Here is a 24,974-nt window from a genome sequence, read left to right on the forward strand (position 1 = left end):
AGGTTGGTTCAGTCTCAGGAGGAGATGACCTGAGTGTTTTTTGGGATGCACCTTGTCCTCAGAGCCTTGTGTGCCCGAGTTTCCCAGTGGACAGGGGCAGAAGCTATGGCTGCTGAGGAAGGAGCTGTGAGGTGGAATCTTTCAGCAGGGCTGAGGGGCTGCCTGGGAGGGGACACCAGAACCCCCTACCAGCCCTGATCCCAAAAGGAAAGCGCTGGAACACACCCATGTGGACCAGCTTCCTGTGAGCACCACTGGGAACTGCCCAGAGCCCACGAGCAGAATTTTGTTTCACCAAACCTTTGTGCTGCTTCCTCTCCCTGTGGGGGAGCAAGAGCTCCAAGAAATGCTTGCCTGATGTGGAATGCCAAGGGTATTCCTGCTTTTTCTTCATTAATTGCTTGAAAATGGGAGGTTTCTCTCTTCTGCTTTTTCAACTTTTCATGACATTTTGTGTGAGTATAGGAAGGGTATGCCAAGGGTTTGCCCAGCCCTGGTGCCCACCTGCAGGGTCCCACAGCTCCTCCCACGTGTGCAGGCTGAGCACAGCTGGGGCCACGTTGTTTACAGCAAATTCCTTGCCTCCAGCAACTTCAGTCAATGGGTTTTGTTGAAGAATTCAAGTATTTCCTTTTCTCTGAAGACCCAGTAAAAAGGACTGTAACCCAAAACCCACACATGTGGGAGGACAAAGCCTCCTGGATCCCCACAGATTGTAAATATCAAAGTTTACTTTGTGAAGCCTCTTATTTAAGGATTCTTCCTCTGTTCCAGTGAGAGCCCAGGAGTCCTGCCCAGCACAGGTGCCAGGGGAGGGCACATGGCCTCAGCACCTCTCACAGGGTCAGGAGCAGCTCCCAGGGCCCCTGGAAGGGGACAAGGGGAATGTGCAAGTCTGAACTTGAATTTGAATTTTAAGCAGTATTGCAACTTTGCTGCAGTTTGTTTCCACTGATGCATTTATTGGTTCTATGAACCACGAGCAGAATTAAACTTATTAACCTCCTTTCAGGCTCAGGCCTCTTTTCCTGCTTTTCCCTCCCTCTCTCTTCCCAACACTGCTGGTTTATGGGCAGCTCCTGGATTTGGAACACTGGACTTAGAAGCACAGCTGAGCCATGACTTCAGATGTCCCAGCTCCCTGCACGTGTTCCCAGGGAACCAGGCTGGGAGCAGCTCTGGGAGCACCTTGAGTCACACAATGAGCAGATCCCAGTCAGGTTACAAACACAAGAATAAGTTTAATGTACAAAAAAAGCCACACACCTGGGCACAGATGGTACATCTGTGCCAGCAGGAAATGCTCTGCAGCCCCTGGATGTTCCTCTCCCTTCTGTGTTGAGACCCCAAGTCCAGGTCAAAGGTACATCCAGGCTCTGCCCAGTGTGGGGGCCTGAGCTCGGCACGGGCAGGGACAGCAGGAACATCCTTGAGGTCCCACAGGCCACCCCAAAGGGGCCTTATGGAAGAGTCCATGTGGGAAGGTCCTAGAGGAAGCTCATTCCATCCTCTCTCAGTGGAAAATGATCTTCTTGTACTTGGAGTTGGGGATCTGCCCACGTGCCTTGAGCCTCCGGACAGCCTCCCTCATGTGCTTGGGCTGCAGAGGGGGCAGCTCCCCCCACTTCTCACACACATCCAGAGCTGCACAAACAGAGAGGGAGTTCATGGCAGGGCCCAGCTGAGCTCTGCCCATCCCCTGCTGCTGCTTCAGTGCAGTTTGAAAGGAACAGGTAACGTTTGTGTTTGGGGTTTGCAGCTCAGAGCCAGGAATGAACCTGCTCCCTGAGCTCCTCCCTGACAGGAGTCCCAGGGCAGCAACCATGACAAAAAGCTTCTAAACCACTCAGGCACGGTGAAGATGCTGGATCCTGGGAATGGGTGAGCTCAGAGCCTCTGCTCTGGAGCCCTGGGGGCTGGGTGGGCTGTGATCCCCCTGACAGCTGAGCAGGAGCAGCTGGCTCAGCTCCCAGCCCCTGTCCCAAACTGATCCGAGCCCATCCCATAAAGGAAGACTGGGGCAGGTTTAGAGGCTTAAGGAACTCCTCTGTCCCTGCAGCACTAATGAGATCCTCACTATGTAGCTGCTCTGAGGCTGAGGGACAGACCTGCCATCCCAGGTTCTCTGCCTGAGGAGAAACAGCAACACTGCTGGGATCAGAGGGGCTGTGGCAGCTTCACCAGGCCCTGCTCTGAGCCAGAGCAGGAAGGGAGAACCATGGAAAACCCTGTCCTATTCCACATCCTGCTCCAAGCAAGGAATTTACCCTGGGTTCTTCACTTGTCACTCAGCAGGTACCACTCACCTTCCTCCACCACCTCCCCAACAAACACCTTGGAGATGCCCGACATGGCGATGACGACGTTCTGCGACACGGAGGTGCCGGTGATGGACTGGATGAGCTGGGACAGGGACAGGCAGGGACAGTCAGAGCCCAGCATGCTGTGACCTCTCAGCCCCACCCAGCCCCTGAGCTGCAGCACCAGGTCCTGCTGCGGGGATTTGAGCTGGAATCCATCGGGATCAGCTGCCCCGGAGCAATGGGCTGAGCCGTGGGGGCGGCACAGCTCCAGAAGGGTCCCGGGGGCGCGCCCAGCCCGTCCCGCCCGGGCTCTTGCTGCCTCTCTCATACCCGTTTGATGGCGGCCTTGGGAAAGGCAGAGCGACGATACATCTCGTACCGGTTCAGCTGCTCCTCGGAAAAGGAGGAGACCAGGATCCTGCGGGGGAGAGAGAGCGATCATTTACAGCCCGCCCGCGGTACCAACCAGGGCCGGGAAGAGAGGAGAGCATTGCGCTGTAACGCGGGGTGGGAGGGAGAATCTGGGACTGCGGCACCGGGAAGGGTGAGCTCGGGACCGGGGACACGATTCCCAAACTCCCAGGCACCGCCGCGCCGGCACTCACTGCATCTTCTGGATCTCGTCCTCGTCCACTTTCTGCTTCTTCTCCTTCCGCTCCTTCAGCTCCAGCTTCACTTTCCTGGCCGCACATGCCTGCAGCGCCGGGTCCTCCGCGTCCGCCGCCTCTCCCTCCGCGCTCCTCACCTGGACGAGAGAGTAGCGCTCGCCCTGCGGCCCCGCGGCCCGGCCCGGCCCCGCTCCCGCTCCCGCCTCACCTCCCCGTCCGCCACCTCCGCCTTGATCTCGCTGCTACCGCCAGCCTCCCCCACCTCGCCTTCTCCCGCTCCCTCTGCGGCTGCCGCTTCCCCCGCGGCGGCCGCCCCATCGCCGGGCGGGGATGAGTGTGCGGGCGGCGGCTCCGGGACAGCGGCAGCACCGAGCGCGTCCCGGGCCGGGTCCGCCATGGCCGCGCCCGCGGCGCCGCCTGATGACGAAACACTACGGGGGCCGTGAGGGGGCGGAGCCTCTCTTCACAGGAACGGTGGCGCGTGGAGAGTCGTGATGACGCACATTTACCAGCGACGCTGGGGGCGGTGGAGTCTGTAGTCATGGCAATGGAGATGCGACGGCACCTCCTGATGACAAGTGACTAAGAGGGCCGCGCCGGAGGGCGGTGTCTGTTGCCATGGCGACTCGGCACCACAGCGACTCGGCACCACATTAACGACACTACGCGCGTCGCCGTGGGGGCGGAGCATGTCGCCATGCCAACGGCGCGCCGACGGCGCTTCCTGATGACGCACAGCTACGGGCACCGCGGCGGGACGCGCGGGGCCGGGCTTGTCGCCATGGCAGCGGGGCTGTGGAGGGGGCTCTCTGCGGGGCTCAGCCCCAGGCCCTGCACGCTCAGACCGACCAGCCCCGCTCTGAGCCGCCGCCCCACATCCGGATCCTGCCGGGACTCGGGGTTACAGCGGCCGCGCCGCCCGGGCCCCGCAGGGAAAACCTCCCCAGACCCGCCCAAAACGAGCGCGGCTGAGGGACCACGGGCAGCGCTGAGGGGGCGGGGCCTACACAACCCCCGCCCATTGTACAGCCCATGCATCAAACCCCGCCCGACCCCGCCCCTCAGGCCCCGCCCACGGCCTCAGCGCGGCCCCGCCCCGGAAGTCGCGCGGGCGCCCGGGCCGCGCCGGCCATGGGGAAGGAGCAGGAGCTGCTGGAGGCCGCGCGCACCGGGAACCTCCCGGCCGTAGAGAAGCTGCTCTCGGGGAAGCGCCTCAGCTCCGGCTTCGGCGGCTCCGGTGGCGGCGGCGGCAGCGGCGGCGGCTCCGCGGGGGGAGGCGGTGGCGGGAGCGGCGGCAGCGTCGGTGTGGGGCACCCGCTGTCCAGCTTGCTCAGGTGAGCGCGGCCCCGGGGGCGGGGACCGAGGGGTTTGAGATGAGGCGGGGGTTCTGCGCGGGCCGGGAGTTGGTTGTGGGGCTGCGGGACGGGAGGGGAGCTGTGGGTTGTGTGCATGGGGCTGGGGGCTGCAGGGGAGTGGGGCTGGGGGGCTGCTGCAGCGGTTGGATGTGCTCATGGAGTGCAGCCAGAGCGCTGCGGGACAAAGGGATGCCGGGGGCTGCGGGGGACGCCGGGGACTGTCCCCACTCTGTCCCCCAGCGGGGTGGGCCAGAGCTGGACGCTCCCCGGGTAGGAATCGAGGGCCGAGAGGGTGGGATGAGATTTCAGCGGGCTGTGAGGGGCGTGTGACCTGGGCACCCCCGAGAGTTTGGTGGCAGCAGAGATGCGAGGGGGCCGTGCCAGAGCTCCTCGGGCTGGTGTGCCCTCGGCCAGGGGCCGCTGGGCTGGGGCAGGAGAGAGCGGTGCCGTTCTGTCTGCAGCCGGCAGTGCCAGGGCTGGGTGCTGCCCTGTCTGTCTGTCCCCTGGCATCAAAGCGCTGCCGTGCTGTGTGTGGAGGGCTCCGTGGCCGGGCAGGTTCCGGCGGTGGGAGCTCTGGGATGACTTTCCCGGGGCGGCTTTACAGCCGGGGGTCGGGCGAGGTGTCCAGTCCCTGCGCTGGCATTGTCGCGGCTGGCGGTGACACTCTGCCGGGTGTGGGATCGGCTTGTCCCCAGCCCCACGCTGTGGGATTTGATGGTTAAAGCTTTTGGATCTTTGTTAGGTTTTTTTATCCTCTTCCTCGTGTTTTGGCATCACCTCTCGCTGCTGTGTTTCTGGAGCTGCAGCTGTGGGCCACTTTTGCCTCTGCTGGGAATGCTCCTGGTGCCTGAGCAATTGGTGTGCACTGGGAGGTGTGGAGGAGATTTGTGTCCAGTGCCAAGTGACACTGTTGCTATGCAACCTGACAGTTCAGAAGGATGTAACTTGCCTCTTTTGGGCTGAATTTGATCCGTTTTTCCTTACACATAACCCGGTTGGATACCTGCAGGTTGTGCTGGTGGCGGAGGCCCGCAGACATGCGAGAGCTTACCCTGCCCTGAGGCACACGGTTCCCTTTGTGAAACGTAAATCTACCCTTGGGTCGAGCTTTGTTCTACTCTTTTGATATATTAAACAGTCTGAGCTCTTGTTTGAGTGGGATGGATGTGCCCCCAGGGGGTTCAGATCAGTGCAGAGGGTCCGTGCAGTTTGAACACCCTGTGAGTTGAACCAGATCAGCCACTGCCTGACAGCAGCTGGGCACGATGGAGCCTTTTCCCGGCCTTTCCCTGGGACAGTGCCCACGGTGCCGTGGTCCTGGAGCAGTCCCATGGTGCCAGAGTGAGCCAGGCCATCCCTCTGACCCTGACCTGTTACTTGTGAACGTGGCTTTGTGCACAGACACCTGTCTGAAGGATGGTGTCTGTCACAGCTGTCACCCGTATTCTGTGTTCACTGCCGTGGCTGTTGGATGTACCTGCTGGTGACACTAAAACTACCCCTTTCCCAAATCCCAGCCCCTGAACCTGTTTCTCCCTGTACAGCTGGGATTTGTGCCTGTGACACCAGTTCCTGGTCTGGCTGCCTTCTGTGGGTCTTGGTAACAAATCCTGTGTGCCACCTGCTGCCATTCAGGGGCTTTGTGACTATTTCCCACCTCAGCACCAGTTGTTGGGCTCTGGCTCTGGGAGACTCCTCCAGGTGAGGGGGAGTTTGTGATGAGGTTTTGGTGAGAAGCAGCTGCTGAGTGTCCTTGCAAGGAGAGGCCACAGGGTGCAGGAGACAGGCTGGGACAGGCTGGAGGGACCAGACAGATGAATTTTAGGGTGGAGAAAACCTCACCTTTTGCAATGCTGTAACATGGGAAGTTTCTAATGTAGGATTTTGTCCTCCTTGGTTGTGGGGAGAAGCCTGCCCTCAGTCAGGTCTGTGTGCTCCATATTTTCCCTTCCTCGGGCAGCCCCTGGCCCTGCTCAGGCTGATCCCTGGTCCTGCTGAGGCTCCTCATGTCTGTGAGGATCTCTCCTGACGCAGGAGCTGCTGAGCTGCTCCCAAAGCTCATTCCCAGAACAGATCATAAACACTCTGCTGGGCTGGCACTTTGTTCTTTTCTCCACCTGATTTCAGGTCCGTATTTTAGTTCCTATTTTATTTATTTTTTTTTTAAGTCCTGCCATTTGGATAACCTGTTCCCAAAGCTCTTCTCTCCTGAGGTGCCTGTCTTAGCTTTTTCTGTCAGTTTTGCGTTCCAGGTATCTCAAAGATACAGTTCTGGATGGAGTACAAACCAGGCATTCCCTGGAATTCCCACATTACACCTGGTGTGTGCTGAGCTGGCACCTGCTCTGAGCTGGCACTCTTTGGTTTGGGCCATTTCTCTTCCAAAGAGAGCAGGTGCTGCTCCATGAAGTGGTAGAAGATGCCCCTGGCAGTAAATTCCTTGGAATGTGGTGTTTTATCAGGTAACCTGAACTGCCATCAGTCTGTTATCAGTTAAAGCTGAACTTTGTCACGGTCTGGGCTGCAGCTGCTCCTGCCCAGGCTGAGCAGGGCTGTTGGGTGTGGAGGCAGCACAGACTCCAGTCACCTCTGGCTGCAGGTGAGCAGGAAGCAGCATGGGATGGAGTGGGATAATCCACAGGAGGAGGAATTTCAAAGACAATTAAAGTTTCTCTCTCGAGGGGCGAATGTGCCGGGGTGTAACAGTCAGGGCATTGGGCAGGAGAATAAATCCCAGTGTGAAGCTGCTGGGAATCAGGAACGCTGACAACGGGCTGAGGGGATGAGAAGGATGCAGGAGGGGGAAAATGGGAGTGTGGGTTTGCCAGAGCAGATGGTGGGCTCACAAAGAGGTGATGGCTGCCAGGGTTTGGGAGGCTCGGCTCCCTGCTGGCGTCCACGCAGCCCCTGGGATCTGCCAAGGCCTGGCCCAGCAGGGAGCAGATCCCATCTCCTCAGCCAGGCCTGGCTTCTCTGGTTCCAGCCATGGATCATGGGCAGAGGCACCGTGTGAGGAGCAGGGAGCAGCCAGAGAGAAAACCCACTCTGTGCGTGCACAGCTTAAGGCTTATGAGCAACAGCGAGTCCAGAAATCAGAAATGGTCTGTGAATCTTTGAGGTTTCTTGGGGTTATGGGCCACTTCTGCATCGAGGCTGCAGAATTTCATTTATTGTATTTTTGGGTTTTTTAGTGGTTCACTGTGAAGTTAAAGATGGGAAACAACAGAACAATCTGTGGCTGAGCTATCAGGCTGCATTCAGGAGGTTTTGCCAGGAGCAATGAGGGATGGGTTGTGTTAAAGCCAAATCTGCAGAAGCGGCTTTTTATTTTCATCTATTGCTGTGAAAAGTCTGGGTCTGTGTTGCCAGAGGGGGAAACTGAGGCTGCTGAGCCCCAGATGGGATATGCACTCCCCAGGGAGAGTATCAAGGAGACACTTCTGCTGGGAATGAGGCATTTGGGTGCACATCTGTTGTGGGAAGGGTCGAGTGCTGCTCCACAGAAGCCACAACCCTTGTTCCAGCCCATTTTCAGCCATTACTGCTGTGGGGGCTCTGGCTGGTTTAGAGAATGACATGATGAGATGGCAGAACACTTGAGGTGGCTTCCAACAATCTGAGGATAGTTAGGAGTCAGAAAAAAGTGGGGTTTGGTGTTTGTTCTGGCGTGGCTGATGGTTTACAGCAGGGATGTGATAGTGCCTTGTGTACTCCGGGGAGGTGAGGCTCTGACTGTGCCTGTCTGCTGCCATTCCCTGGGGATGGGGACACGGGGCTGTCGCCAGGGAAGGGGGGATTGCCCTGTCCGAGGTCAGGATTGGGCTGTCTGTCCCTCTGTGTGTCCCCAGGCCTGGTGGGTAAGCACCGAGTCCTGCAGTGTCCCAGCAGCAGGGAGGCTCCAAGGTCTGGCTGTCAGGGTTGTGCAAACAAGGTGCTTCCCTCTCTTCCCCATCACAGAGGAGCTGTTCCTGCTGCATTCCCACGGAACAGGGCAACGTTGGGTCTTCCCCATGTCCTGCTGCGTTGATTCATCATCTCACCCACTTTAAACCTTCTCCTCTCCACACCCTCCTCAGGGATCCCTCCTTAATTACACACTGGAGCACAGGGATTGCTGAAGGTGCTTGTGCCACAGGCACAGGTGTGCACCTGCCCTCAGCTGGGAATTGTTTCCTAAGCACTTCTGTAAGAATTCAAAGGCTGCAGTTACTGGCTGTGACTCTGCGGTGTTTCGTCTCTGTGTGATGTAGTTTTGGAAAGTTTTTGTTGCGTGCTTTGGTCAGCGCAGTTCCATGTTCAGGGCTGGGTCAGGAGCACTGAGCTCTCCTCACTCAGAGACCTCAGGGCAGTGGCATTAGCCCTGCCCTGCTCCACTTGCCCAAGCCGGTGGGCAAAGCAGCACTTGTGGTTTCACAGCACCTGGGGCTTCCTTGGACACATGGGAATTGTTGGGTGGGTGGGTTCCTTCCTGTGAAATCCCCTTGAGAGAGCCCTGTCTCATTCCCTTGGCTGGGAGGGGCATTGGAAGTGAAGGCTCTGCACAGGTGGGTGTTGGGTGGGCTGAACATTCTTCCAGGTGTCGGTTTCCTATCAGTCTCTACCCACGTGCTGAGTCCTCTGGTGCTCTGGGACCTGCTGTCTTGGGAATGGCAAATTGTCGTGGTGTTTGTGTCAGACAGAGGGTGAGACCTCAAGCTCAATTTTTGCCTTGCTTTGACAGTGTTTTGAAGTGCCAGGTGACTTGTGGAAATACTCATATGCTCATGCAGGTTACCTCAAGTGCTTCATCAGGGAGGTGCTGTGAGCTAAGATGTGGTGTGAGGAATATCATGGGGGTCCTGGTCTCAGGTGAGGAGCATCAGGTGGGTTCTGTTGTGTTGAGGATGCTGAGGATGTTGGAACCAAGGCAGCTGCTGGTGTTGGTGCAGGATGTGAACAATCACAGTGTCCCAAGGTGGCAGGGGCTGGAGCAGTGCCCAGGCTCATGGCTCCCAGATGTTTTTCCAGTTGCCAGGTTACAAACCTTCCCAGGAGCATTTGCAGGGCTCACCTAAGGTTTGTGCTCTGTCCTGTCGTGGAAGGAGCAGCAAAACACATCCAGTACATGCATTTACTCATTTCCCATGCCATGCCTGGGCCTGGCTCCAGCGCTGGCTGGAGAATCCTGAACAGCTGTACAAAGCCTGAGTTGTTGGTGCTCAGGTGCTTGTGAGACTTGAGTGCCCTGAGGGGATGTTTGTGAGGTTCCCTGATGGCTTTTTGATTTGTATACCCCAAGTTCTTATCCTGCCATTGAGCTGTGTGAGGAATTTTGGGAGCAAAACACTGCTGTGCCTGTCACCAAACCTGGGGTATTTGAGCGATGGGATCCTGACATTTCCACAGCCTCGTGGCCTCCACTCGTGTCATCAGTCCTGAAGCTGCAGAAATATCACTGCAGATCTGAGCACAGCCAGGGCACTGTGTGTTCTGAGAGCAGGAGTGATGCAGAACTCAGCTGGATGCTGAGTGTTTGACGGATGGGTTTGTGCACTTTACAGTGCAGTGTGAAGATTCCAGCTCGGTCTGGCTGGAATGAGGGGCCCAGCCATCCCCAGCTCCTCTTCTCGAGGTTTGGCTGTGCCAAGGGAAGCACTGCAGCTGGCAGGTCTAACAAACTGCTGTCTCCTGAGGCTGCACCGTTCCTGGATCCAGCAGGAGGGAAAGGCAGGAGGAGCAGTGTCTCCCTTTCCATTCTGCTCCCAGGTTGTGTCCCAGCAGAGTGTTGGTGAAGTGGAGCTGCTCCACTCAGTGCCACAGGTCCCCTCTGGCTGGGGAAGGCCTTTTGGCAGGGAGCAGAACTTTCTGGAGATGAATGCTTGGAACAGAATTTGGTGTATTTGGAGTAGCTGAGCTAAGAAACAGCGTTCACCCAGCTGGATTTTTGTGGGGTGATGCATCATTTCAGTGAGACTGAAGGACAAACAGGATAGAAAACACAAAAGTGAAAGGTGTGACACAGAGTACAGGTAATGCAGAATGGAGGAGATACATCCATATCATGCCAGACCAGAAGGAAAGCCCCTCTCAGCTGCCCTGGGACACAGGACAGGCAGGTCCTGGAGGCTGAGCCCCTCCTGTGGCAGTGCCTGAGGGATTTCCAGGCTGGCTCTCAGCAGAGGACATGTGCTGACACCTCCCTTCTGTGTGAGCCCATCGCCTTTCCGGGCTGTGCCATCACTCCTGCTCTGTTCTGCTCTTCGAATGCAGATGTGGGGTGCTGTGGTCCTCTGGCTGTGGAATCCTCTCAAGGTGAAGTGTCCTCGAGATGAGAAGGAGCCTCTGAACACGGGTGATGATGGCCATTTCCTCTTGTCACAAGCTCTGCCTGATGCTGAGCCCGCACTGTCACTGTCCCAAAGAGCTCGCTCCAGAGTACAGCTTAGTCATGGAAATGAGATAAATCCTATTTCACAGAAACTGGTAAAAATAAAACTATTGAGGATTGATTTGTTTCTATAGCAACCGACTGGCGAAGTGAACACAGCTGCTGTCTGCAGGAGGGAAGAAAACAGAGCTGGAAATGTCGGTGCACCTGGAGCCTGGGGGCTGGGGCAAAGGCTCCAATAAAGACAGGGCAGGAAGGTGTCAGCTGCCTCTGGAATGAAATTTGAGCTGGAGTGTGTGAATGTGCCCTCTTCTTCACAAAACCTAGAGAGCCTCAGAGCTCTTTATATCCTGCTTCCAAAAGATTGAGGTCCTGCACTCTCATGAGTGGGGAAATGCCCTGCCCTGGGTCAGGCAGGGCTTTAATACCACAAGGTCCCTGGGTATCCATCACGTCACAGGCATGTTTCTAGACCTGAATCCAAAATTTCTTTGTCCTGGTGCCGTAACTCAATGAGAAATACTCAACTTTGAGAAGTTTGGATGAATCAGATTGGAGTTAAACTTTTTCAATTGCCCTTTAACTCGAACTGAATGTGGTGCTGGATACTCAGCAGGGATTCCTGCAGGTGTTTGTATCCTGGAAGAAAATCCAGTTGAGCCTCCAGACTGCTGGATAAGGGGCTTAAGTTTGGAACTGTTTCTATCTTGGCGGTGTGTAGATTTGTGTGGTTTTTACTTTTTCCTAAGCCAAGGATTTTAGCTGGCTCTGGCACACGCAGGATGAGAAGGTGGCTGTTTCCCCAGGGTTACTGAGGGTGAGCTGTTTAAAGGTTTGGAAAGTGCTGGGACTGTTTAGGTGCATGTTTGGCTTGCTGATGTGTGGCTGTTGAGGGTTTCAGGTGAAAATCAGGGTATATATCTGGCATAGCAGGATGCCTAGGGAATTACAGGAGGAGGAGAAGTGTGTGTGCATGGCTTTACTGGACACTCTGCAGGAGCCCGAGTTATTCAGCTGAAGGAAAGTTGAGCTGGAGTTGGTGTTTAGGTTTGGTAAGCCCAGGTACATTCTCACTCCTCCCTTGTTATTTAAATACATGGTTTCTTTTAAAGGGAAATTAGATTTAAAAATAAACGTCAAGCACAAAAGAACAAAACCGTGTCTGAGAGTGAGTGCCATAAATATTATGTAAATACATTATCTCATTAGATTTTTATCTAATCCTGTTGCCTGCTGTTGTGCAGACTCCTGAGGCGAGCAAGGCTGAAGATGTCATAGGTGGTCTTTCAAATCTAATATTGAAGTGGGTTGGAAATTACGTGAATCGACTTTTGCCTCATCCTAATTAAGGCACCGAAAAATCCTCTCAAGTTTGGCATTACAAAATGCCTGATTTTAGCACAGAATCCGATTCCAAAGGCTGGATGCCTGCTGAGGTTTGGAGCACCCCCATGCAGGAACCCGCGTGGGCTCCACAGGCTCTTCCTCACTGCTCTCAGTTTCAGGAATCAGCACAATTTTTTTAGGAATCAGGAACAGGATTAGGATAAAGCCTTAAGCTCCGAAGACTTCAAAGCTTTGCGTCGTGATCTCGGTTCTGTTACAAGGACACTGAAATCCATCAGATGACTTAAATAAGAGGCTGTGGACTTGCATTGGTTTTCTCCTGGTGCTTCTTTCCAGTGATTTCTTAAGCCATGGCTTCTCACTGCACAGTGGGGACTCTGATGGAGTTGACTGCCCTGTCAGAGATGTTTGACCTCCGTTCATCCCGTGATCCCCAGGACTGACTTGTGGCTGTCCTGGAGTGTTGTTAGTAACCACCTTTGCATGATTTTCAGTTACTGCATTGCTCCTGTGCCCCCCTCACAGCTCCTTTCAGCCTGGTGCAGGCTGTGAAGCTGTCTGAGCTCCTGTGGCTCATCTACTCTGCATCAGAACAGCTGAAAATGAAACTTGGAGGACGTGTGGAATTCGTGCTGGATTTAGCATTTTGGAAATATTTCCTCTAATCTCAACAGAAATTATTTCACAGAAAGAGGGAAGCAGGATGTGACCTTAACATTCCTTTTCACTGAAAGTAAAGACTGAAGAGAATTGGTTTAAAAGCTCTGAGGATCCTAGTTGTTATATGGGTTTGAGTCGTTACAGCTGAGATATAATTATTTGCTGGGACAGTCACAGTTACCCTGAAATTGTTTGAAGTAATGGAGTTTTATCCTGCATATATTTAGGAGCCTGACTGGTGTATGTACATTCCTTCTGTACATTAAAAATGCCAGGCTGGGAAAGGCTCTGTTGCTGAAAGCAGCTTCTTGCTGGGAGAGCTGTATTGAACAGAGAAAAGGCTCAGAGCTGGGTCTGTTCTTGCAGAGAGGTGGGCAGAAATATTTCAAGAGGTTTGGAACATCCTATGTTGCATATGTTCCCCGAAGAACGAAGGAGGTTTTTTCTGGAAAAAAAGCTGTTTGAGGCCGTCATTGTAGGCAGAGTCAGAGCTGGCATTTGGGTGAAACGAGGACTGGAAGCTGCAGATCCACCATGAAATATGTGGGAACATCTCTCTTTGCTGCCTGGTCCATTACTGGTTCAGTTTTCCAGCATTAGGGGTGGGTGCAGCTGCCTCTGGCAGCTCTTGGGGAGCAGTTCCTGCCCTTCCCCAGGGCTCTCAGAGCAGGGCAGGACCGTCACACTCCACCCCTCTGTTTGCCTGGCTCCTGCCCTCAGCTCTCAGCACTCGTGTTTTTCAGCTCTGACCTTATCTCTGTACAGATAACGCAGACAAGTAATGACAACTTCTAGGAGTTATCTGGGGATTCGGGAATAATTTCCTGCCTTGGCCATTCCCTCCTGTTCCTGCTCTCTAACAGATTGGATTTCAAGGATGCTGCTGGAGTAAAAGGATGTCCTTTCTGATTTCCATCCTTGTTTTCCTGAGCTTTTCCTTAGGAGCTGTTGTCTAAGTCAGTGCTTTCTCTGCTTGTTTAGCATCCACCAGGAACAAGCAGAGCTGATCACAGAGCTCTGTGGTTGCTCAGGTGTGTCCCCAAAGTTCCCATCTGAGCCACCATGGGGTCACTCCTCTGTTTGCCCTCCACCTCTCACTCTTTGCTCTCTCCTTCTCCTGTCACTTGCTCTTCGGGCACCCAATTAAAAAGCTCATCAAGAAGGAGTGTCTCTGGAGTCAGTGGTGTGTCAGTGCCTTGTTTGTGTCCTGCACTGTTGCCAGTTAATCTCTCCTTGCTGTGTCTTTCTTTAGCCCTCAGGGAGTCCTGGCTAAGCTGGAGCTGGGATTGATACAGGCTTAAATGGAGCCATGTGGGTGAGCTGCTGGTGTGGGCTGTGTTCAAGGGTAAAGTGTGCTCCAAACGCTTCAGTGGAAGCTTTGTTGTGGCTCTGAATTCTGTGTCCTCTTCCTCGAGGGCCTTGCCTCTCATCCTGTCATTCTGCTGTTTGATATCAGAGCTACTCATTTCCTTTTCGCTGTGTTTCTCCTGCCTGTCCTGATGTCCTGGGCTGCAGCCCAGGGGTCCCTCCCAACCTCCTGGGGTCTTCCCATGTGCACGGAATTGAGCACAGCAGTGCCAGCACCGATTCAGAGTCCTCATGTCACTGATCTGGGCAATGTCACAGGGGAAGGGGGATGTCGTGCGAATCTCTGTCTCACTGGTTTCAGCCTCCCTAAGGCAAAAGTGCACTCTGTGTGCAGTTGTTGGTAAAAAATAATTGCATTTGCTTTTTTAATTGCTGTAGGGAAGGGGTAATTCGGTCCCTGAATCTCTGTCTCTGCTTGATTTGGCCTATTTACCTGCTTTTCATCTGCCCCAGGTCAGACACGTCATGGTTCAGTGTTCCAGGCATCAGGGCTGGGCAGCAGCCAGGCTGAGAGAGACATGATCAGGATTTGGGAAGGGCTGGGCGGCAGCCAGGCTGAGTGGGATGCGAGCAGGTTTTGGGAAGGGGTGAGCAGCAGCCAGGCTGAGGGGCACATGAGTGTGAGTGACATGGCAAAAAGTGGAGGGCCAGTGCCCAGGAAGAAGCCATGGTGACCCAGAGGAGCATTGGAGCATGGCAGGCTGGGCTGAGCAGGCAGACCTTGAGAAATCTTTTAGTGCTCAGATGGGGAGAACATGAGATGGTTTATTGTCTCTCTACAGAGATGTCTGAGACTTCACCAGGAGGAGGGTGTCCATGTTTAAATAGAGTATCACCATCTCAATACCCTCCTAAGTGCAAGATGCTAGAAATCCCAAATTCCCACTAAGGTGTGTATTGGATCTGATCCCTGTGGGTGCTGGAAACAAACATTAACTTTGAGGTGTTCTGATCCCGTTGATGTTGTCTGACAGTGAGCAGGGGGTGACACGTTTTCTGCCATCTCCAAACACTTAATTGACACATCCATCCCTGTGCAAGGACACTGGCAGGCGGGGGAGGGCATGTGCTCTACCACAATTCTTTCTGCACAAGTTCCTTTTGATGACATTTGTACTCCAAGCTCAGAGCTTTGTGCCTGTCAGAAGGGAAGAGTGCAGATGGACATGTTGGGCTCCAGACACGATGCTCCATTGCTGTTGGCTGACTGACATGTCCCATGGGATTCTGCAGCTTGTTAAATCATCTCACAAAGGAGAAGGGGGAGGGAAAGCCCAGTGCGAGGTTGCCAGCTGTAGCCAGCTCAGTGCTGCAGCATCAGCTGCTCGGTGGTTTTGATCAGGAATTTGTGGCTGCCCAGGGTTTCCTTCTATTTCTCTGGAAGTGCCCAATGAAGGAAAGGCCAGCAGAAAGTCTGACACCTTTCTAAGGAATTGTGCTTCAGTGGAACCTGGCTGCCTTCACCCATCTACATGTATCTTGCTAATTTTCCCTGCATCATATTTATTTTTTAAATATTGTATTTTCTTCCACTTAGTGAATTTTCTCCAGTGCTGTGGCAGCAGAGCTGAGCTGCAAATGGAAAATGGGGAATGTTTACCTGAGCAATGCTCTGGTTCCTGTTTGCAGTTCCAGGATATTGGTTTATGACATTGATAATGCTGCTCAGTTCACTGAATTTCTGCAGGAATATTTTGGTTCCTTTTGCTCCTATTCCTCAAAACTGCATCTAGTCAGATGTGAAAGAAGAGAATGAGCCACAAAATCAGTGTTCAGTAAACCTCAGTGAGAGGTTTGTCAGCATTTGTCAAATGTTGTCCAATCTCTGTCCTCTTTTAGAGATCACTTTCCTTCCTTGAATGAGCCCAGATTTCATGTCACACTCCATACTGGGTGGCCTTCTCATTTTCCTTTCCCCTGCCATCATGCTGCCTTTGGCCAGGGGGATGCTCCTGCTTCCATGCACATCAGACCCCAGAGCTCCTGCACCCCTCCCCAAGACACTCCTTGGCTTTCTCTGACTCGATGGCCAACCCTTTTTGCACTTCTCCCAGCAAAGCTTGTTTGGCTCTGGCCCTGAGGTCAGAGCCAGTGCTGGAGCCTGTGTTGTGGGGCTGCTCCTGCTCCGTGGCCTGTCATCAGCTGGGAATGCTCCTTAATGGGAACTGGTTGCAGAGTGCCTGTAATGCTTTTAAGAATAAAGAGCAGCATATGCACTCAAACCAGACCTATATTTTTCCTGTCCTGCAGCTCTTTATTTGCCCCTGCTCGGAGGGATTCTCTGATGTAGCTGCACGCCTGACCCAGCCTTTCTGTCCCCACTGCCACCCCCCACCATACATTAAGTTTAAATAAATGCATTTTCACTGCCAGGAGCCATCCATAAGGCTAGGGCTGGCCTCTTCCTAATGGGGGATTTTAGCTTGGATGGACACATTTCTATTAGTGGTGCCAACCCTGTCTGGTTCTTTCCTAGTGTGAGCTGCGAGCCCGGGAGTTAAATGTGTGGTTGTCATGGGTCTGTGCCAACCCAAAACAGGTTGGAAATGAGGAGTGGGAGATGGTAGACTGGTTCTGAGGGAAGCAGATGAGCTCATCTTCTGCCTCTCAGTTCCTGAACTGATCCTTCATAGGCTGCTGTCACTTTGCAAACCCATGCAGGTTTTCTGGTCCTGGGCACACGCTGCACCTGAGGAATGAAAGATTCTGCTCCTCTCCATGGGAGAAGGGATCATTTGGCCATCAGAGGGTTGGTTGCTGCACAGTGTTGCTCCACTGGTGGAAATGCTGGTTTCTCAGAGCGCCCTGTTGACCTTACAGTGGCTGAACTCTCTGCAGGTGTTGGGCAATGAGGCTGGAGCTGTTGGCAATTGTTGTTGAGAGCTGTTGCTTCACTCAGAATGAGCTGGTGAAGTAGGAGCTTGAGGTCTGGCTCTGTGCAGAGGGCCAGGTGTGGCTCTGACTGCTGCAATGTGTCAAAGTGGACTGAACCTGAGGATTTTCACTGGAGTGCCTTGTCAGTGGCTCTGCTGGAAGTGGGGCTGATTACAGAGCCCAGGCTTGGCAGCTCTCGTTCTGGCTGTGGTGTCGTGTGATGTCAGCTGGGTCACGTCTATGTGTCCTGCCTTTATGATGGTCCCTGCTTTTCCCTGTCCATTCTGGCACCTTGTACTTGAGCTCCTGACCTTTTTCCTTTGAGGAAAATCCACCCACTTTTCTTATAGCAAGAAACAGGAGCTCATGGCTTTGGCTTCATCTGCAGCCACTCCAATAGCTGGAGTCTGACCAGCTGTTCAGCTTGGGCTTTCTCAAAACCTACCAAGGGGGGCTGAGAGTCCCTTGCCCCAGCAGTACTCTGCTTTACTCTAAATGCTCTACTCTCCAGCCTTGCATCAGCCATCTGTTTATAAAGGCTGTTGTAGTATCTGGTGGTTGGGGTGTGGAAGAAGTGAAGTCCCCACTCTGTTGGGAGTCCCACCATGCCAAACCCTGCCCACTGGCAAGGTGGCTGCAGCAGTCCCTTCCTCACTTCCCTCTTCAGAAAAACATAAACAGCTTCCTAACCCTGAGGCCTTGCCCAAAGCCTTTGGGTTGTTTGTGTTCCCTCTGTAAGCAGGAAATACCAAGCGAGGGTTGCGTTTGGTTGCAGGAATCCAGAGGTTGTATGGATGTGGAGAGCTGGGATGTGTGACTGACCTGCTGTGGTGGCCTCTGGGCAATGGACTCCAGGGAACCCGCCTCCAGCCCTCCCTTGCCCCCCTGACACTTTGTGTCTAAGGCTTTGAGTGAAGTACACAAATATGTGGGGTCAGTGCTCAGCTGCTTTAAACTTCCTGGGGCCTTTGGGCCAAGCCACTCGTGTTTGCTGGTGTTTCATTGTGCTTTTTGTCTTTGGTGTTGGGTGTGCAAACACAGGGGTTCCAACGCCCTCTGCTCTGCACAAGCGCCCTAAGCTCTCCTGGTGCTTCCTTAATCCATGTTAGTGAGACCAGAAACTGGCCCCAAAGGTTCATCATTCCAGCTGAAAACACCACGTTGTTCTCTAGGCTTGGCCCTGCTTTAGCTCCTTGCCTGGGGTGCTTTTTGCCTGAGCAAAGTTTCTACTGCAGTTGGGGAGAAAGAAATGGAAAAGCAGGAGGATGAATATGGTCCTGTTTAAAGGTACTTTGGGGTTTTACTGTGACCTAAAGCATGTGCTTTATTCAGCAGTTTTCACAAGCAGGAAGTTTTATTTAAGGCTTACAGTACTTGCTGAATCATGGAGCAAGAGAAAACTGAGCACAAGAAATAGTTTAAATGGAGTTTTACTGTTTTCAGAGCTTTTCTGATGTCCTCAACATTCAGTTTTGGTTGTCTTAAGCAGACACCATCAGGAGCATCTTCAGATGCTGCCCTGGTGTAGCAAAGGGCAGGTGAGACCTGGGTAATCCTTTGAGAGTAGAGACCACAGGGTAAAAGCAAACTCCTCTTTGATGTGAAGGGGTTTTGGGGAATTGGGGGAGAAAAGACATCAGAAAGCAGCAGTGGTCAATTTGGCTTCAGACCTTTACTGGGGACCTGTATTTACAGCATTCTCCTGCCTGTGCTGGGGTTGGGGTTTCTGTTTAATCAGAAACAGGCCAAAGTCACAGAGAGTTGTGGGCTTTGTGCTCTGCTTTTCTCAGCACCCTGTTTCCATACCTCAGGAGAATTGTGTGGCCTTTCTGGCAGAGTGAAGAGGAAGAGGAGGGAAGGGAGCGATGTACTTCACTGCAGTCCCCACATCTAAATATAAATAGTTCCCCTCTTGGATCCTTCCAGTCTGATCTTATGGGTGATTTGACCTTTCTTTGATAAAAGCTTTCTTTATTTGCAGGAATAAAAAGGCAAAGGGGAGGAGAGGACACAGCAGATGTTTTTTTTGAAATATCTTTAGATCCTGGCAGCTGGTTTCTGCAGCACCCAGCGCTCACTGCTGGGCCAGCTTCCTCCTGGGCTCCAGCTTTTCTCCTCCTCTGAGCTCCTTGAACAAACTTTGCATTTTACTCTAAAGCATTTGACCTGAAGATTTCTAAGGAAGTGTTTTATCGTGGGGACACCACGCTCCAATGGGGATGGATGCCCCAGGCTCCAGTCCCCAGCCCTGCCCACTGCACCACTGACCCTGGTTTTCCTCGTTTCATAACTTCAGTTGAAAGAAACATTTGTGTTAATTGCTGCTGGTTTTTCATGTGTTCACCCTCAAGCAGTTTGAGCTCAGCTTCCAAACACAGCTCGGTTTAATGTGCAAAACCACGGGACGCTGGCACTGCCCAGGTTACAGCCCAAGCAAAGGCAGCACAGGTGCAATGTTAGAACTGCTCCAGACTGCACACAAGGCTTTCTGGCACTAGTTCTAACCATTAATTGCCATGTTAAATCCAGCAATAAATTATTTGGGCAACCACACTGCAAGAGCCCACTGCCAGGAACAAACCAGAGCTGAGCTCTGCTCAGTCCCCTTCGTGCTTCAGGACTGCAGAGCTGGATCGGGCAGGGCACTCCCACATACTCTGAGTGGGGGTTTTTGGTGTCTCACTGACTTTCTGGAGGTAGTTTAAGCCATCATCCTGTGAACAATGTTCTTAGTGCTGGAGGTGCACTGCATGTGTGTATTGATCTGCATGTGCATGAGTGTATCCTCCTGGAGCACAGGATGGTGTGTGGCGTGCAGGATACCTCAGGATAAGCCTCTGATCCTTTGCAAATTGGATTTTGTGGCTCACTTGCCTGTGCTCTTGGATAAAGTTTCCCCTTAGCTGCCTCTCCTCCAGCAGAGCTCAGGTCCATCTCAGGACTGCAAAGCCTTTTATAATGCTCTGCAGATCAGGAGTCACTCGGAAGGGACGGGGACAGACTTTCCATTTCCCACTGAAACATGCTCCAGACTGATCCTGCTGCTTCATTCCCTTCTGGAGTTCCACTCCATCTGCACGAGATTCCCCTTGGTTTGGTGCTTTTCCTGCTGTGTGGCACTGAGGTGCTCCTGGCTGGCAGACCCCCAGTGCTGACTTGTTTTAGAAAGCCTCTGGGCCATGTGAATCGTTGTGATTCCATGCTGGGGAGGAAATGGATTGCTCAGAGAAGGGCAGCTTCAAACAGAGCCACAGCTGGCTGATTTTAAACCATTTCAGCTGGGGATCAGAGGGTACTGTTAAGTTTTACCCCCAAAGAAAACAAAGCAGGAAAATGCACCACATTAGCACAAATGGGATTGTCAGGGCTTGTAATAAGCCTCGTGTAATTCCTAAAAGGATGGTGTGTAAAACAGGCCAGCACACACAGATGATGGGTTGTACTGGAGAGGGCCATTATCAGGAAAGTTGAACAGTTCCAATTTGCTTATAAGAATGTACTGGTTTGAGCTTCCTGCCCGTTTCTGGGAGAGGGTGGTGGCCTTGGCGAGGGACAGCATACTCCACACTCCTCAGGAGCACCACAGCGAGCTTAGGAGCAGCACTGGCCTCTTACTGGTGCCATTCTGTGCTGATGTGAACAGGGCACCCTGCAGGGGCTGGGGAAGAGTAATCCTTGCCAGGGTTAATACTTAAATCTGTGCTGCTTGACTTCTGAGCTGGGGAGGGAAGTTAATGCTCTCAGAAGTGCTGGGAGACCACCTACTCTTTGGTACAGACTGCCAACAGCTGACAGATGGAAGTGATTTTGGGGCAGTGAGAAGTCAGTGTGGAATCACAGTGGTGACCAGGAGCAGACTCTGTATCCCACAGTCTTTGACTTACACCCACCCCATGTGACTCTTGCTGTGGAGAAGGACAATTTCCCAGAGCCATCAGCATTCTTCTGTGGGGTGTGAATTAGCAGTGGGTTGATGGTTTGCTGTCTCTTGTGGCTCAGTCTAATAGACACATGTTCCTCTGAAATGCATTCTGGCAAGGCTGTGTATGGCTGAAGGATGTGTGGCAGTGGGAGCTCTGACTGGAAAGCAGGAGGCTGAGGTGAAGCAGAGGAGCGATTCCGTGTGTGCTGATACACTGACCCCTCTGCTCTGTGCTCCGTGTGACTGCCCCTGACCAAACTGACCATACCCACCTTGGTGTGAGAGCTGTGCTGGCCCTGCACTTGCCCTGTCCCTGTTTGGTGTTTGCCTAAGCCTTCCCTGTCTGGTTTTTGTCTTGCAGCATCTGGAGGGGGCCGAATGTGAACTGCGTTGACAGTACTGGATACACCCCGCTGCACCACGCTGCTTTGAATGGCCATAAGTGAGTCCTGTTCCCGTGCCTGGGGTCGCAGGGGGTGGATGCTTTGTGCTTCCTTGGCCACCGTTGTGTGCTTCATTCACCAGCTGAGGCACTGGTGCAGCACTACTCCATCTTCAGGAGAAGTGGAGAATGTCAGTGCTTTGGCTGATGTGTGATCTTACATCTCCAAACGCCGAGGTTTCCAACCACCCGAGGTTTATTTCTAAGCAATTTGGAGAAGCTGTAGCACCGTGTGAAAGGGGCTCCCCAGGTGACAGTCCCTACAGTCTTTCTGGTGTCCTGGGTGGTCTGAGCCTGCACCACTTTGCAGTTGTTTGTGTGCATATCAGATTTTTAGGTAGCTTTAGTGTGGTGGATCTTGTGTTGCTCATTGCTGCCTGAGATATTGAGAAATCAGAGTTAAAGTCTTTATCCACCCTCGTTGTACTCGTGCAATTCACTTTGCAGCAGAGGCTTGTGGCTGATTTCAGCCCCTGTTCAGCTCCATTAATGAGGAGTTAATGTTGATCTTCCCTGAGCTCATCTAAGCAATATTTATTTCTCTTTTTTTTTTTTTTTTATTTCCTTTGGCAGCATTTAATAGGAACACTTAAAAATCACATTTCAAGAGGCTCTCTGAAACACTCCTGTTCAGATTAACTTCTTGTTCAGTACTTGCTGCAGAATGAGAGCTGTGAAACAAGGACTGAATGTCTCACACAAGTTCCTGTCTCTTGCAGGGATGTCGTGGAAGTTCTGCTGAGGAACGACGCGCTCACCAACGTGGCAGATTGTAAGGGCTGTTACCCCCTGCACTTGGCAGCCTGGAAGGGAGATGCTGACATAGTGAAGCTCCTCATCCACCAGGGCCCTTCACACACCAAAGTGAATGAGCAGGTCTGCCTGATTTTCTCTAATGTGTCATTGAGTCACTTCCCTGGCTGACTCCTGACCCTTCCCAGACCAGTAGCAATGGTTGTAAGGTCCTTCTTGCTGGTGGGATAAGAAGGGCACTGCCTAAAGCAGTACATTCAGTTCTGAGTTAGTGGTAAGATGAAAAGGTATTTAAGTTTTAGAGAGAGACACGTAAATATGAGAACTGCTCAACACTTAGGAAGTGGTCTCCTGCTTCTGGGCTTCTAAAACTAACCCACAGTTTTCCTTTCAGCTGCTGGATAGCTGAGCAGGTTTCTAGTTCTGCAGAGGATCCATTGGCTCCCTCCTTTGGGAACTAATCCAAGCAGCTTTGTTCAGTCTCTCTGGCCGTGCTCTCTTAGCTGCTCTCCTGGCTTGTCTCTGGCACTTGCTCCAGTTCACTAATTTGTAAGTTGTAAGGTAATTTTAACACCACTTGCCCCCAGATAAATCCCTAGCTTAATCTTAAATCATTATTGTTGCAAGCAGGCAAGGAAAAAAAGCCTCTTGGATTTGTTCCTTTTGTCAAGCTGACAGTTTTGGTCTGGGGTGCACAGGGAGTGGAGGCTATGAGACAGCTGTGTCCACTGCAGAGAGCTGGCTCCTGTAGAACTGCCCCATGGACATCAGAGGTATCTTAAATTGCAAGGAACTTCTGAAATGCTATGGAAGGCCCAAATATTCCTGTTGTTGCAGAGTTTTGTTTACAAGACTGGTTTCATGAATGAGGCCAGCAGAGTGCTGTCACTGAACTGTCCCTGGGTGAGTCTAGGAGACACACAGTGACAGGCCCAAATCGGGTGGCTAAAGCTGCAATGGGCTGTGGTTGTCCTGTCCCTAAGGCAGGAACATCTGCTGTCCCTGTGTATCAACTCCCAAACCACTCAGATGTTCTTTCAGGAGGAAAGGAATAAACCAAAATAGGTTTGCCTGCCTTGGTGCCAGCAGGCTAAACCTGGGCATTCATTCCAGGGGTAATTCCAGGTAGGTCAGACACCTTTAGCTCACAGTCAAGGTGAGCAGCTGAGGAGTCCCTGCTGTTGATTTGCTCCATAGTAGTTTTTCAGAAGCTGGGGAGCAAACTCCTTTCAGAGGCTGCTTTAGGAGTCCCAGTCCTCCTTTGTGGGGACCCAAGTGCCACACTGAAGTTTCCCAGGATGGGTAACTCAATGCACCAGGCTGCCCCAGGGATAAATGCTGCTAAAACATCCTGGAATGAAAAATCTGGTTGTAGAGCATCTCTGTATCATTCCTCCACTGAGCAGGAGTAAGGAGGAATGTGTGTTCTGATGTCTCTGGTGACAATTTTCCAGTTGGGAGCTGTGGTTAATCACGTCTCCAGGCACAGCTGCAGGCACTCAGTCTGAGTATATGGGCTTGAGTGCAGGTAACCCTTTTCAATCAGTCTGACAAGAACTGGGTGAGAGCCTGTAGTGTAAATGTTCTGCTCTGAGTAGGGCAGCTAAGAGGGGTTATCTTTGCAAAAAATCCTTAGTGTTTAGTGTGATCTTGCAGGTAATGTTTTATTGATGTCTGTTTAGTAGGAGCCCTGTTAAATGAGAGAAGTCAGCTGAGGAGCCTGTGCTTGGAGCCTGGTCCAGGTTACAGCAATCCCAGCTGGAATGGCTTTTGCTGGCCATAGCTCTGACTGGAACAAGATGCTGTGTCCTGGCATTCCACCCCTTGGAGTCACCCATTGCTTTGTTGCTGTATCGCACCCATTTCATTATCACATTTTTTTTTTCTTTTTTTCCTCTTCCTTTTTGTAGAATGCTCTTGAGATCAAAGAACTCAAAAAGTACGGCCCCTTTGACCCATATATCAATGCCAAGGTGTGTACTTTGCTGTCAGCATTTCACTGCATCATCACTCCAAGCTGCACTCGCGTGCTTCCAGGTGCAATAATACCTGTTCACTTTGCAGCTGCTTGGGGAAAAGGAGAATGGGACCATTGATTTACTGTGGGTTTCTCTCTTCAAAGCAGTTATAGAAACATAATTAAAGGAAAGCTTTTCCTTACTTTCCTGGGGGCTCCTTCCTTGCTTAGCCTTGTAGGACTCGCAGTGATGGTCAGTTTGCTTGATTGGGCTGGATGACTTCCCAAAGGTAATGTCACTTCAATTAAATGTTCTAGGTTTTGTTTCATGTGCTGATGTTGCTGATAAATGCAAAGAGAAGGGTTTTTTTTCCCCTGCTTAACCATGGTTGCATTTTCTCTGTGGGCTGTTTGGAGTGAATTTTGATGCCTTTTCTCCTACCAAATGCATAATGCTCTGTGTTGTTTGAATGTACAGTTAATTCCTGTGGTGGTGGTGGGGGGAAGGGAGGGCAGTGGTGTCCCTGCCTCCCTTCCCAAGTCCTCCATGTCCTGCTTACTACATCAGTCTCTCTTTTGATATTCAGTCTGTGGTGTTGTTTGACCCTTCAGCCCTGGTCTCCTGTTCCTGTTTTCTGGCCTGTTTTGCTCCTCTCTTGTTTTCAGTTGTTTTAAGCTGCAAAAGACACAACATTGTGCAATGTGCTGAGACTGAGCTGTTGAAGAAGCAGATCAAATTCCTGGTGGTGGTTTCTCAGACACCATTTTTCAATTTTATTTCTAGTGAATCTGCAAGCCAGGGGTGGCAAACAGTCTGTTACTCTGTCCTGAGACATCTCTGCCATGAGCCACCATGCCACAGCTGCTTCCAGCCAGTTATTTTGGATCCAGCCATCCATGGCAGATTTCTGTATGTCAGAGTTTCCCTCTGCTTGGTCTGCAGGACCTTAGAAACACACAGCCAGAGCTCCTGTGCTTGCTGGGAGTTAGGTGTGGTTTTGTAAAGCCCTGTTTCAGG

General features: G+C 52.4%; 2 protein-coding genes across 7 annotated transcripts in view; one reads left to right on the forward strand and one right to left on the reverse strand.

Annotated features, from left to right (window-relative positions):
* Positions 1 to 1,221: 1,221 nt before the first annotated feature.
* On the reverse strand, positions 1,222 to 3,940 carry TAF11 (TATA-box binding protein associated factor 11). The gene is given in 7 exon segments (XM_066335860.1): positions 1,222 to 1,644; positions 2,307 to 2,403; positions 2,634 to 2,721; positions 2,909 to 3,048; positions 3,120 to 3,350; positions 3,352 to 3,414; positions 3,416 to 3,940. Coding segments are annotated over 7 exon segments (789 nt in total). The 5' UTR covers positions 3,455 to 3,940; the 3' UTR covers positions 1,222 to 1,513.
* A 72-nt stretch (positions 3,941 to 4,012) lies between these two features.
* The window catches only part of ANKS1A (ankyrin repeat and sterile alpha motif domain containing 1A), a 77,630-nt gene continuing 56,668 nt past the window's right edge, over positions 4,013 to 24,974 (forward strand). For 3 of the 6 annotated variants that reach the window (XM_066335720.1, XM_066335721.1, XM_066335722.1), the window contains exons 1-4: positions 4,014 to 4,245; positions 21,166 to 21,246; positions 21,966 to 22,122; positions 23,910 to 23,972. In XM_066335720.1, coding sequence (XP_066191817.1) covers positions 4,043 to 4,245; positions 21,166 to 21,246; positions 21,966 to 22,122; positions 23,910 to 23,972 — 504 coding nt within the window. In that variant the 5' untranslated portion in view covers positions 4,014 to 4,042. Of the gene's footprint in view, positions 4,246 to 21,165; positions 21,247 to 21,965; positions 22,123 to 23,909; positions 23,973 to 24,974 lie in introns of all 6 variants that reach the window. The other 3 variants (XM_066335718.1, XM_066335719.1, XM_066335723.1) reach the window with 3 other exon arrangements.

The sequence above is a fragment of the Sylvia atricapilla genome, chromosome 25 (assembly GCF_009819655.1).
Source record: "Sylvia atricapilla isolate bSylAtr1 chromosome 25, bSylAtr1.pri, whole genome shotgun sequence".
Classification (NCBI taxonomy): domain Eukaryota; kingdom Metazoa; phylum Chordata; class Aves; order Passeriformes; family Sylviidae; genus Sylvia; species Sylvia atricapilla.